Source organism: Patagioenas fasciata, chromosome 2 (assembly GCF_037038585.1).
Source record: "Patagioenas fasciata isolate bPatFas1 chromosome 2, bPatFas1.hap1, whole genome shotgun sequence".
NCBI lineage: Eukaryota > Metazoa > Chordata > Aves > Columbiformes > Columbidae > Patagioenas > Patagioenas fasciata.
This window is the reverse complement of record NC_092521.1, coordinates 168,108,362-168,122,499: the sequence shown is the minus strand read 5'-3', so window position 1 is coordinate 168,122,499 and position 14,138 is coordinate 168,108,362. Positions and strand designations below refer to the sequence as shown.

At 44.7% G+C, this 14,138-nt stretch overlaps 1 protein-coding gene across 4 annotated transcripts in view; it reads right to left on the bottom strand.

Moving 5' to 3' along the window:
• The window catches only part of PTH1R (parathyroid hormone 1 receptor), a 128,848-nt gene that overhangs the window by 43,122 nt on the left and 71,588 nt on the right, over positions 1-14,138 (bottom strand). For all 4 annotated transcript variants that reach the window (XM_071805437.1, XM_071805439.1, XM_071805438.1 and 1 more), the window contains 2 exons: positions 3,293-3,403; positions 1,045-1,163 (listed from right to left, as the gene is read on the bottom strand). In XM_071805437.1, the coding sequence (XP_071661538.1) occupies positions 1,045-1,163; positions 3,293-3,403 (230 nt within the window). The remainder of the gene's footprint in view (positions 1-1,044; positions 1,164-3,292; positions 3,404-14,138) is intronic.

Genomic DNA, 14,138 nt, shown 5'->3' with positions numbered 1-14,138 from the left:
TAATGCCATAGCCCATATCCAAGGAGAACTCTTTCAAGTACCACTGAGAAAGCAGAGGTTTCTGCTAAATTATTTGCAAATTGTAGAAATAGAGAAGCAACGGTGCATGGATGGAAATGTCTTTCTCTGAAAACCAAGGTCACATCCTTTCAGGTGACTCTGTTGACAGCTTCGCTGTTGTGTTAACACAGAATTGTAGTCTGGGAGACATTCAGAAGCACTATAGAGCCCCAGCTGGGCTCACACCCAGACAGAGACAGGAAATTTCTGCCAGCTACTATTTTGCCAATCACCTGAATTTGGGTAAAAATAAGGTCCATAGATCAGATGTATAGATCAAAACCTTATTTTTTCATTTTATTTTTTTTTTTTTCCCAAAGGACCTTACCAAACCCTCTCAATGTGCTATGAATTCCTTTACTATGGTGTGCTTGTTTCAAAATTGTAACTACACCAGTGTCAGTTCAATATTGATTCTTGCATGTTAATTTGCTTCAGCAAAAGACTTTGTCCACACCCATTTACAATGAACACACCACAAAAAAACCCATCTAATCCTCGATTTACACCTCTCAAACAAGAGGTTCTCTGTTAAAACACTGCAGAAGCAGGGTTTCTACTGGTTTGATGGACATGTCTTTTAGCTGTGTTTGTACATCCCCTAGCACAGATACGCACATAAGCACTGGAATAATTAGTGACAACCTGGTGGGAAAATGATTGCCTGATGGAGAAGTTGGAGTCTCAACATCAAGGAACAACCTTTAACCACTTCTTAGTGCTCCTGAGCCTGCTTCAGGTTTCCCCAAGATCTCTTTACTAATGGAATCATGGCAGCTGCAGCCCTTTCTTGCTTTGAGGAGAATTTCAAATTCAAACAACTCCCATCAAAACAAAGATCTGGCTTTGGCAAGCTCGGAAATTGTTTCCAAGAGGAGGCAGCAAACTAGAGCTCATCAAAGGTTCTAAATGAGACAGTACCCCCTACGTGAGCTCTGGATGAGGCCAAGACTTCACGTTCTGCACACAAATACAGATTCCTACCCTTTCCCTCGTCTCGTTGGTGAGGAACTTGGTACATTCACTGTAGTTTGCCCAGGTGCGGTTGTTGCCCGGGACCAGCTCCCAGCTCCCATTCAGGTCACACCGGCGATAAGCGTGGCCTGTGGGAGAGAAGCGAGAGACAGAGTAAATGGGACTAGACCTGGTAGAACAGGAGAATCCCATCAACAGGTGGATCCCATCAACCCTGATGCCTCCTGCCTGCTTCAAAGTTCAGCCGCAAGAACACAATTTCTATGTTCTTTATGTTCTTAGGAACTTTACCAGTTTTGTAAGAGAAACACCAGGGAGCTAATAACAAGTTGCACTTAGCTTAAGATATTTGGTCTGCAAAACACAGAGAGAAGCTTTGAAAATTCCTGAAGCACAGAATCATCCTCAGAGTTGCAGTTCTCCCTAAGAAATTAAACAGCGATCTGTATGGTCCTGCTCTTCGTTTACAGATTCACTGCCTCTCAAGGTGTATTTTTCTCTGGCCACCTTCCTCATGATGATGGAGGAAGAAGAGTAGGCAAGGTTTCAGCTCAGGATTCAGCTGGCAGATGAGAAAAATATGTATTTAAATGTCTGTGTGTTGGGAATCACTGCATGGGTTCAGTGTAAAAGTGTCATTACAGTTAATGGGGATGAAGTTAGTCAGCAGATGTTACTGTTCCATGACTCCAGAAGGAAGAGCTTAGAGAGACTTCTGCATCTAAGGGTCTTAATCTGACTCCTACCCTGGCTGACTTGACCAGTGGATATCAGTGAGGTGGGGAATCCATGCCATGTTGGGTTATAGAGAAAAACAGGATGAATTACTTGTTCCTTCTGGTGTCTAAGGAGAAGTGCATGTGCAGGGATCTCTGTGAGGGCTCATGATTATCAGGACCTGTTGCGATAGGACAAAAGGTGATGGTTTTAAATGAAAGGAAGGGAGATTCAGGCCAGACATGAGGAAGAAAGTTTTTATAATGAAGGTGGTGAGAGCCTGGCCCAGGTACCCAAAGAGGTGGTGGATGAACCATCCCTGGAGACATCCCAGGCCAGGCTGGACGGGCTCTGAGCAACCTGAGCTGGTGAAGATGTCCCTGTCATGGCAGGGGTGGCACTGGGGGAGCTTTGAAGGTGCCTTCCAACTCAAACTATTCTGTGATTCTATGATACTGTTATCAGCCGAAGGTTAAGCTCACAGTCCCTCATAGAAAAATCAGAACGTGCAACCAGGGTGCTTGTTTTCTGAAAACCACGTGAGTGCTCTGCTGGGAACATCTAGTCTTATTTATCTAATTTTTTTAGTCTTTGGGTGCACAGATTTGCCTAAGAAAAGAGAATGTTTTAGATTTGAAAATATACTGAGGAGCGAGTGTTCTTCAATTGCTTCTAAAAACATGCACAGACTTTGCGGCACCAGGACCAAGCCAAGAAATGCGCTGCCTGAGGGAAAGTGAGATAGGGAGGAATTCACTCTTTCTGGTTACCAGCGCTGGTCTCAAATGCCCACCGTAGGGGTCTGAGCGGAGATCAGGGACTAGAATTAACACACCGATGAAGTGAAGAATATAACTTGGAAGAATATCTTTGTGGGTTTCTGTTGCTACTCAAAGTTTGTGGCATCAAACAAATACAGGTTTGTAACGCTGCAAGACTACCTGGTTGTAGGTATGTAATTGGTGCTATACCTCCAGGGTGGGTGCCCAGAAGATGAAACTAGATTCTTTACAGCGGTGCCCAGCGAGAGGATGAGGGGCAATGGGCACAGACTTAAACACAGAAGGTTCCTCCTGAACATGAAGAGAAACTTCTTCACTTTGAGGTGCCAGAGCCCTGGACCAGGCTGCCCAGAGTGGGTGTGGAGTCTCCTTCTCTGTAGACATTGAAACCCACCTGGATTGACCCGCGTGATCTGTTCTGGTGACCTTGCATTAGCAAGCGAGTTGGACTAGATGATCTCTAGAGGTCCCTTCCAACTCCAACCCCAACCATTCTGTCCATCTGTGATTACAGTCTGAGTGGAGCAGGTGGGAAATCTGTCATTGTTTAGATTAAAACAGAGCTTTTCTTCTCTCTCAGTATACATTGAAAAACAAAAAGAAGGTTTCTTCCTTTTGCCTGGCTTTACTGCTGCTTGAATGGGAGTCACCATGTCTTTAAAAAAAAGGATGCTAAAGAGGATTTCTAATTTTCTGGCTCCCAGGTCTCCCCATGTTGCAGTTTACCAGGCTCTGCTGACACTGAGTACAACACCTACCTTTGTGATGAAAGTCATAGATGTACTCGGGACATGGCACTGCCACCACTTTGCCTGGCACACCTTCAGGCCAGCAGACAATACCATCCCACTCAGGAAGGCAAAAGCCATCTGTGGAAGAGACACAAGGATAAAAAAGAGTCAGTTGACCTGCAGAGGTCACACTAATACCTCTGTCCCGCTGTTCGGAGAGGGCTTTCCATGAAAAAGCCAACACCGCTCTCACACAAATTGAGAAAGTTTCTCTTAGGCATCATTGCAATTTTCTTCTCAGTGTTTAGTTCCAGAAGGAGCAGCTTCTCCCTGGTTCTTTCAGGAAGATGTGGTCAGACATGGGATAATAACTGAGCACTCTCGGAGAGGGATCAATGCATTAGGACCCGAGGGAATGGCAGGAAGATGTGCCAGGGGAAGTTTAGGTTGTACATGAGGAAATGGTTCTTCACCCAGAGGTGCTGGGCACTGGAACAGGCTCCCCAGGGAGGTGTCACGGCCCCAAGCCTGACAGTGTTCAAGAAGAGACTGGACAACATCCTCAGACACACGGTGTGAACTGTGGGGTGTCCTCTGGAGGGACAGGAGTTGGACTCCACGGTCCTTGTTGGTCCCTACCGACTCAGGACATTCTTTGATTCTATGATCTGGAAAGTTGGTTTCCTTTGTGCGATGGAAGAAATATAAATGGGGTGGGAGAGCAAAGTGTGGAAAAAGAGGACTTGAGCATTCAGGACTCTGTAGACTGCCAAGCAATGTGAAGATCCCCAAAGGATCTTGGCTTTGTATAGTCTTTATATGGCAGTGGAGGTTTGAACCTGGTCTACCAAGGACCTACATTATGCTGTGGCTACATGATTGTGAGGTTCAAAGCTACCAGTTCATCCTTCCCTGAAAATTATTCATGCCCACAGAGTAGATTTGTTATGATTTAGTGCCTACAGATCATTAATCCAAGTTGAGCTGTAATTTTAACTCACTATTCATATCAGCCAGTGCTAGGCTATGTTGCAATGCTTTGCTGCTTTCTCAGATATACTTGTGTGTGTTTTAAGTAACACTAAGACTAGCAAGAATCTGCAGAGAGGTGTCTGTGGCAATGTTTCCAACCGTAGATAATATTTTATTAAGGAGTGAAATGATGTAATTTCTGTTTCCTAAAGATTTGCATCCTTTCCCATCTAACATTCTTTTCGTCTATGACTTCACAAGTCCCAACTTGCCTCTCCTCCTGTTTCCCTGCGCTGTCATCACGGGGCAAGATGCAGGTCATGCACTGATTGATTTGGAGCCGTGCCCATGCTAACTGGCTGGCAGCACACACACGGTCGCCTGATTGACCGGTCGCCTGCTGCCAAGCACATGTGCAACAGTTGAGTTTTCCCAGCTTTTCCCCCTGCTTACTCACTATTTTGGATTTCTGCCCTTTGCTTGGTCACAGATTTTCAGAAAAGGAGCAGGAAGAGAACGGGCAGGTGGAGAACCCTGTTGCCTTAGAAATGCGAACATCCCAGGGATGGTTTATCCCTCTGTGTTGTACTGCTTTCCATGTCTCACTGCTACTTCCTAACCTTTGGAGAAGGGAGTGGTGAGATGGTCGTTACAGGATTTTTCTTTAAATCATCCTTGTTGTCCCTTTTTGTTCATCGAAGAGAGCTAAAATAGCCCAAAGGAAAAGTCCTGCCTCCCCCCATACACAGGTCTCCCTCTTTTCTCTGTGTATGTTCATTTATTCGCACACATCTGTGATTTGTGTGCTTAGTGCAAGGTAAAACAAAGATACAAACCAAGAGAAAAGTCCTTTCCCAAATTTTACGTCTGCCTTTTTTTGCACACCGATTTTTTTTTTTTAAATTGGCAGGTGAATAATTGCACATTTAAAGTTCTTTAATTGTCATTTTGCAGTTCTCCAGAACTTGAGAAGTAATTAAGCACATCTTCTGTTGAGCCGTAATTATGAGAAGGTTCACTTCTCTCTTAACAAATGGAGGTACCAGCCAATTTAAGGGCTCCAGTGTCATGTCCTACATGACCATGTAGGCTAAGAGGGTCGTGAAGAAGCTCTGGGTTTGCCACCAGCAGATGAGACACCAGCACTGGAGGCAGAGATTCCTGGGAGATGGGTTGCCCACCCTCCCAGCTGCCTCATCTACCTCATTGTCTGTTCAACCTGCAAGGGACAAACCCAGAACTTATCTGTATTTAGAAGGGCAGACAAGCCATCCAGGTTTCTTGAAAGCTGTGGCAATTGACCTTATTTTTGACACTACTTTAAAAGAGGGAAGTCAACCCCTGTTTCCCCACCTCTTACATCCTTCCAACTTCTCAGCCACCCGTTTCTGCAGCTTTTGATCCGTAAGTTCCCAGTCCCACAAGGGACCACGTTCAGATGTGGATGTTCAACATGGGCTTCACTTCCAGTCCCTGAGGAGTTGGAGAAGGACTATGCACCCAGATTTAACCCATTGCTTACATACTCCTTTGCATTGTACTGTATGAATTGCATGCATCAGTTAAAATACAGCTTCAGTGATATAATTGAAGTGAAAAGTGGTGGATCTGCCCCAGCTCTGTGTTTGGAGCAGCATCTGCTCCCCATACTGATGGCAGCCCCTGAAGGATTTTATCAACAGTGTACAAAGCGTGTGAGAGAGAGGAATTACATGGGAATGAAAATAAAACCGAACAGCCTGCTCTTATCTGCAAAAGAGCTCCACTAGAAAAAAAATGATAAGCACAGCCAAGATCTCAGCGTGTTTCATTAATATCAAAGCTAGTGCCTTAGCAATCTTTCAACCAAACAGTAATTTATCCTTTGTAATGAATGTGCTTTCACGAGATTAAATAAGAATCCAGGATTGCTTTAAAGACCTTTGGCTGGTACGGTGCCCTCCAGGGTCCGAGCAGACAGGGATTAATTCAGTTTGTTGGTATTTTAGGACGTGAAAAACAACAGAAAAGTTCATTATTTAACAGCTGATTACTTATCTTTAATTTAGTGCTGATGAATAGGACCAGACTAATCACTGCCTATCTTCTAAAGCATTAGCTACGAGTGGGAGTAAACGAGCTAAAATTCCTCAGCATCAATGTGATAAAAAGGAGGGGAAAAAATTATTGCCTGTTGTCTCCTTCCAGTCACATTAGAGGAAGAATAATACTACATTTCCTATTCATGAAAACTGGAAAAGCCCTTCCCTTTGGGTCTGTATGTTGCAGGATAACTTACACTGTGAAAAACAGTTTGTTTATTTTCCAGTTCTCTGGAAGGATCAAAAGAAAAAGGGAAAAAAAAAAGCACCCCACAAAATTTGGATTGGGACAAAATGTTATTGTCTCTGAGGTTTTTTTGCAGACAAGAAAGTAAATGAAGTTTTCATTTAGCTCTCGGAGTGGTCTAACTTAAGACCAATTCTTTTTACAAAATAAATAAATTTGGGTAAACTTTAAAATGAATGATGTGGAGAAACAACATTGGGGAGAAAAAAAATCATCTGAATGTCAGGCTCTGAAATACTGAGAGAAAAACCTTCCACTTGTCTGAGGTCTTTAGAACAGCTTGCAGAAGTCAGCCTTTACATGTAAACAGTTTAGTTTGGTATTGTAATACAATATATGTCCAGAAAATATTAATCTGGAAAAAGTATCTGGTGGGTATATGCCCTCTCAATGGTGTAAACATATACACTTGCAATGGACTCATTAAGAAGAAAACTGATGCTTTCTAGATAACAAAATAGGCTGTTACTGCTTTTGGGGTACTTTGATCCCCATGATCCTCCCAAATAGTAGAAGGTTGAAGACTGTGTAAGAAACACAGTGCAAAGCCGTGTTGGGACACCTCTGGACTGATGCTTTATCATGAGGACAATTTGGGGAGCCACCAGCTGCCCCAGAAAATTGAAAATAAAAAGAAAGGTAATCTTCACTGCCTCTCACTGCACCTGAAATCTGTCTGTACCTCTGTGTATTCACCCGTAGAATTGATCCATTTAACCTATATAAGGATCTAGCGGGACTCTATCTTCAGAAAGTGGCTGAGTCTCCCATCAAAAGATGCAAATGAATCTGCCAACAATATCATGAACTGCTACAACACAAAGAAACCCCTTTAATCTCCTCTCTATCTTTCTATTTCAGTGCTGAAGAAATTAGTCTTACAGGACAGTGTAAGTGGAAGTGGGGCAAGAGCTTTTCCTTCCATCGTCTTTGCAGATGCCTCATCCCAGTGTTTCACTTTGTGTTTCACTTTATGTTTCCATAGTTTGATATGAGTTCAGGGGGACAGAGCGATCATACTTGTGGAGAAACTGATGATCAGTGACCACCACATTCCCCAACTACAAACTTAACATGGGCAGGTGAGGTTGGTAGAAGTCAACTGTTGAGGCAGGAATTAAAGCTTTGCCTTCTGAGACGTATTTTGCTTCTTCATCCCATGGTAGTTTGCTATAAGAGGCTTCACAGGTTTTGAGATGTCCTTTATCCTGGTCAAAGAAAATAACCTCTCTGGGGAAAAAACTCATGAGTTTGTTTGCTGAAAAGGAACAGGAAGAAAAAAATCTTCCAACAACAGGGAAAGTTTGGCAAATGGGAAGGTGGCTCTGGAGAAGAACGAAAGGCTTGGCCTCCTTAATCCAACAGGAGAGCTCATCACGTCCTCAAGACAAACTAAACCACAGCAGGGCAGGTATGAGCCTTCAAGTCAGAAAATCTAGTTTATTTCTGTGCATCTGCATACCATTTTATCACAAGCTATCTTTGCCCATCTTCTAAGGCTGGACTGTGAAATTGCGTGGGCAGGGCATGTCCCTCTGTGCCTGAAGGTTACTGTTATAGCATCCCCATTCATCTCACCGTTGCTTGGATTTTTCATGAATACTCCCTTACAGTAGTACCGTACTACAGAGTAGTTGTAGTAGCACAGATCACTGTAGTTTTAGAACAGATGTGCCTTGCAGCTCTCCTTAGACACTGAAGGTTGAAATCTCAGTGCTTGGAAGTTGTAGTCATTATCACAAGCCAATAATGGTATTCAGGATGGAGCAAGAATCAGAAGCAGTTTGGTTGGAAGAGACCCTCAAGATCATCAAATTCAACCATTAACACAACACTGGGACTAAACCATATCCCTAAGAACCTCATCTCTGCATCTGTTCAAGCCCTCCAGGGATGATGACTCCAGCACTGCCCTGGGCAGCCTGTTCCAATGCCCAACAGCCCTTTGGGGAAGAAATTATTCCTAATATCCAATCTAAACCTCCCCTGGTGCAACTTGAGGCCATTTCTTCTCATCCTATCGCTTGGTACTTGGGAGAAGAGACCAAGTTTGATGTCACTGCTAGGGACTTGTCTTTTGAAGGCAGAAAGGCCAGACACGGGGTGCTTTGTGACACCACATGCATCTCCCATTTTGCTCTTTCTTGGTTTCTGCTTGCCTGGCTGAGCCTAATGAGAAATCCCAGCCTGCTGCACCTCGCTTTGGTGGAGGAGAAACGAGAAGCATATTTAGGCCGTGCCTGCTCACTGCTCAGACTGTATCCCCAGGGGGAAATGAGGTTTATTCTCTCCTGCCTGTTACTTTTCCCTCGCCTCCTCCCTCCTTTCCTTCCCCTCACTTTCAATTCCGATTTCTGTGCAAGCGGTACATGCATGCGGAGAACACATTAAAACCATCTGCGAGGCTGCTTGGCAGCTGGATAAATGCAAACACGGTCTCAAGGTGTTTATCTAGGGGTATGGAATATAAATCAGCCCGACTTATCCTGGCACCGTGCAAGGCACTAGGGAGACCACATTTGGAATATGGTGTGCAATTGTGGTCACTCTATTACGGGAAGGACATTTGGTGGATTGGAAACAGGCAGGGAGGAGCAACCAAAAAAAAATGACCCAGCATTTTGGGACAGGAGGGGGAGAAAGGGAGCTTGAGGGCCAGTGCCTCTGGATGGGGGTGTTTGGTGCTGCAGATGCATTTCAAATCTGGTTGTCAGACCACGTGTGTATGGATGCTTGCATATGCATATCTATATCATCTATATCTATATATCTGTATCTATATCTATAGGTGGGTATGTCTGTAGGAAATCTGAGAGGGGACAGTGTTAGTCAAGAAGATGGACCAGACTCTGTTTAGTAGTGCCCAATGACAGGGTGAGGGGCAACATGCACAGACTGAAACTGAGGAGGTTCCACATGAATATGAGGAGAAACTTCTTTGCTGGGAGGTGGCAGAGCCTGGCCCAGGCTGCCCAGAGAGGTTGTGAAGTCTCCTTCTCTGAAGACATTCAAACCCGTCTGGACCCACCTGTGTGATCTGCTCTGGTGACCCGGCATTAGCAGAGGTTGGACTGGGTGATCTCCAGAGGTCACTTCCAACCCCAACCATACTCTGATTCTCTAATTAGTATTGCAGTTTAGCCAGCCTGTAAATTTTTTTTCACCATTCCTCCATGTTACTTTACACATCTAACGCATGGACCGTTTAGACCTATCACAACTCCTGAGACCTATTCCTCCTGTGCGATTCAAGACCTACAAAGCTGCTCAGCAGACATTTCTCAATGGGACTGGAAGCCCTTGGCCCATAAACCTTGTTAGGTAGAGGCCAGCTGTTGGTGTTTCCTATCTCTTGCTAGTTCTGACTCAGGCTTGACTGGCAAGTGAAAAGCTGCAAGCCCTTGCTGATCATCACAGTCTGCTGACTCCAATGGTAGCTGCTGTAGATGGGTTGGGTGGGTGATGACATTTCTGTGTAGGGTTTCACTGCTCTTTTGGCCCATCCCAGAACCACAGATGCAACGAGAAAACCCAGACTTGATCAAGACTCATTGATTACATCTGTAGTAATCAATGCAACAGACCATAACTCATTTCCAGGCCCTCCAAGCCCAGCAGGGCTCATATCCACAAGTCTAAACTCCTCCTCACGCACATCCCAGAAGAATAATCTTGCCTGTGCTACCATCTTGAAAGGTCTCCTGGTCCATGTTGGCCCCCAGATGGTGTTCACTGGTGCAGTGACATCTGTCCCAGGTAAAAACTGTGCAGGGAGCCTGCTAACAAGGGATGGTTTGGTTTGCAAAACAGTGTTTGGGCCAATGCTCTGGCTCTGCATTGTTGAGCCACCAGGACTGAGAACAGAAAAAGGGAGAAGCTGGAAAGAGCAGAACGAGGTGTGGGGTTTATAGAGGTCTGGAGTGTTTTGGGCAAATCCTGAGTGCCCTGGATGCCTTTGTTGCAACTTTTAGGGCACCTGAGGGTACTTCACAACCTCTGAGGATGCCCTGGCAGGCTGGATGATCAGGGGATGGTGCTTGAGCTTCTGGAGAGAAAACCAGGAGCAGATCCTGGGCTTCTGCAAGCCCAGAGAGAGTCTGGGCATGGGTGTAGGTCCTTTAGGGACAATGGAGCCATAAACTCACATGGGCAACCCACACACCTTGCGTAAATACACACAGCTTCTCAACTAAAAATAACCGCTTTCCCCAGCAAATACATTTGTTTGTTAAAAAAACAAGCCATTTTGAGACAAGCTGCAACACCTAGGACTCTGAGAAAGGATTACCAATGGCTTTTGCTAATAACAGGTTTTGTATAAAAAAAAAAATATTCTTCCTCCACAAAATGTCCCATCTCCTTTTCCAAACCAGGGAAAGACAGGCTTTTAATTCATGAGGAAAAAAAAAAAATCAGGTCTGATGGCTTATGGCTGAGAATTTCACTTCATCATCTTCCAGGTTTAACTTTGGGGTGGCATCAGGCTGCCCACCATGGCTGAAATGTAATATTTATGTACGTAGAAGAGAAATTTTAGGGTTTCCTGTTCTTTTCAAAAGGCTTTCATCTAGAGACTAAATTTAAAGGAAAAAGGGGGAGGAAAAAAAAAAGAGAGAAAAGAAGAAAGGAGGCCAAATGCCTGTGGGGACGGGCTTTGTTGTTGTTGTTGTTGCTTTTGGTTTTATTTTTTTGGGTCTCTGCCCCTCAGTGCCTCAGCCCAGAAGTGGGCGATGAGAATATATCCTGAGACGGGGCTGTGTGGAGGCACGCTGGACCGTCTCAGTCATGTTTCCAGGTCTATGTGGAGCTGTGCCCACACCATCCTGTGGACCAGAGTCCATAGAAGGTCCTTAGGCTCAGAGATCAGTCTGGGAAGCAGCCAGGGCAAGGTGGCACTGTCTACATGATCTGTCCTAGGAGGACAGGAGGAGACTAACCCTCCATCAACTAGCATAAAAATAAAAGTTAACATTTTAAGGGAAAAAAAGGGAACTTGAAGTCTTCACATATGAACAGTTGTTCATTATTGCTTAAGGAAGTTTAGAATTTTATCAAATTTTTACTTTTTTTCTTTTTTCTAGGACTTTATTTTGGACTATCAGCCCTGCTGTGAACTGTTGGGTTGTCATATACAGGGACAGGAGTTGGACTCGATCTTCCTTGTGGGTCCCTTCCAACTCAAGACATTCTATTTTTTCACTCTTCAGAAACACTTGCTACGTCTATTGTTCACCCTGCTGTTCCTTAGTCCCTAATTCAACTCTTGAAATGTGGTTTTGACACATATCTAATTAAATGTCATCTGGTTTATTTCAACTGAGCAAGATATTGCTGAACCATCACAACATATCACACCTGAATATTCCACTTGACAGCTAATTGCCTGGTCTTTCAGGGCATGGGCCAGGGATCAGAAGAAAGATAAAATCAAGACAGACAGTGAACATCCCTTCCAGCCTCTGGAAGTCTCCTTCCAATGAACATCTCCTACCAGTCTCTACCAGATGGGTGGACATCACTACTCTCCATACCCCTGTCAGCTCTTTCCACATTCCACAACATCCAGTTCAAGTTTTAGGGCTACTTTGCTGTTTTTTTGTGGCCATTTTTGGTAGCTGGAGCTACATTAAGGTCAGCCCTTTGGCACAAAGATGAATCCAAGCTTGTGAGGGTTCAAGATGGTTGGGACAACGACGTTACCCCCCAGTGTTACACCCCTCAAAATCTCATTTCCCCTCTTGGGGCCAAGCAGTGGTGCTGAGCTCACAGTTTCCCCCCCCCATAGTGTGTCATATTCACTTGTGTTAATCCATGTAGCCATTTCTAGCCTATGATTAGGAAGTAAATGCATTAGGAGTGGGTAGCTGCAAGGTGAGAGATGGAACAGCAGATATGAGCCCAAAAACAAAGTCCTGTGCTGATCCAGGCTACCTCTTGTCTCTTAACACCCATAGACATCTCTGAAATTTGGATTTTTCACTTTCTAGAATGTTGGTTGAATGAATAGTAGGGTGGAAAAGAAGTAAGTTGCAGTGCTGAACTGTGGGATAAATCAACGAATTTGTTACAAATCCATTCCCTCCCATTTATACCAGGAAAATAACTGGTCCATGAAATGCACTCAGCTATGAAACAGCCTAAAGAGGACGAGAACCCAGGTACCCATTTCACTGCAGGAAATTTCAAATGTGTTTTCCTCATTTCAAAACAAAACTGGAGACTTTAAGGTGAGAGCAATGACGAGAGTTTTGAGTTTCAGTCAACTGGGATTTGTACAAAGATTTTCATCAGTTTCTTTCCACCTGGATTTGAATCTTTGGAGCCTCACCTTGAATTCCAGGACAAAAGGAAATGTGGTTTGTGGCTTGTGTCCTGGCTGAAGAGTAAGGAGATGAGAATCCAAATCTTGGCTTTGCCACAGACTCTCCTTTGAGATGGGAGGCGAGGCGTTGAATATCCATGTGCGTCAGCTCCCAAAAATGAGTACAGCAGCCCTACCAAGCTTTCACGCCAGCTTACATGATATTTCTATCTGAAAAAATTATTTAAAAAAATTGAACTGTCCCAAATTCCCTCACTGCTTCTGAAAACACAGCTCACTGACTATTATGCAGTGGAGTAAATGACAACACCGGGCTGCAATCGCAACCACACAAAGGCAGGCTCTGAGAAGATCTCTGGTAGGTGGTATCTAGCAACTTCTGATGAATGGGAATAGGGTCGAGGTTGATGGCAGGACAATATCTGACAGCACTACACGGACGCGTACACCCCTTGATGTGAAGTGCGGTTGCATAGGAGCAAGGAGAGAAGGCAATATGGAATGAGTCAGCTTTTTCAAAACCTCAGACATTCAGCATCCAGCTCTGGAGCCCTCAGCACAGGACACGCATGGACCTGCTGGAGAGGGGCCAGAGAAGCCACAGAATTGATCTGAGGCTGGAACAGCTCTGAGAGAGCTGGGGTGTTCAGCTGGAGAAGAGAAGCTCTGGGGAGACTTTATTGTGGCCTTTCCATACTTCACAGGGGCCAATAAGAAAGATGGGGACAGACTTTTGAGCAGGGCCTGTTGTGATAGGACGAGGGATGACAGTTTAAACTAGAGGAGGGAGATTCAGGCTGGACATGGGGAAGAAATTTTTGATGCTGAGGGTGGTGAGAGCCTGGCTCAGGTACCCAGAGAGGTGGTGGATGAACCATCCCTGGAGACATCCCAGGCCAAGCTGGATGGGGCTCTGAGCAACATGATCTAGGTGAAGATGTCCCTACTCATGGCAGGTGGTTAGACTAGATGAGCCTTGAAGGTCCCTTCCAACCCAAACTGTTCTGTGATTCTATGATTCTATGAAACAGTTCAGTCACCATCTCTGGAGGTGTTTAAAAGACACGTAGATGAGGTTCTTGCGGACATGGTTTAGTGCCAGTGTTGGGTTAATGGATGGAATCAATGATCTTGAGGTTCTCTTCCAGCCAAAATGATTCCATGATTCTAATGTTCGATGCAGTACTGCTTATACCAACACCTTTCTTCCCTGGCACCGCTCCCATCCTTGTAATTGACCCCTTGTTTAGA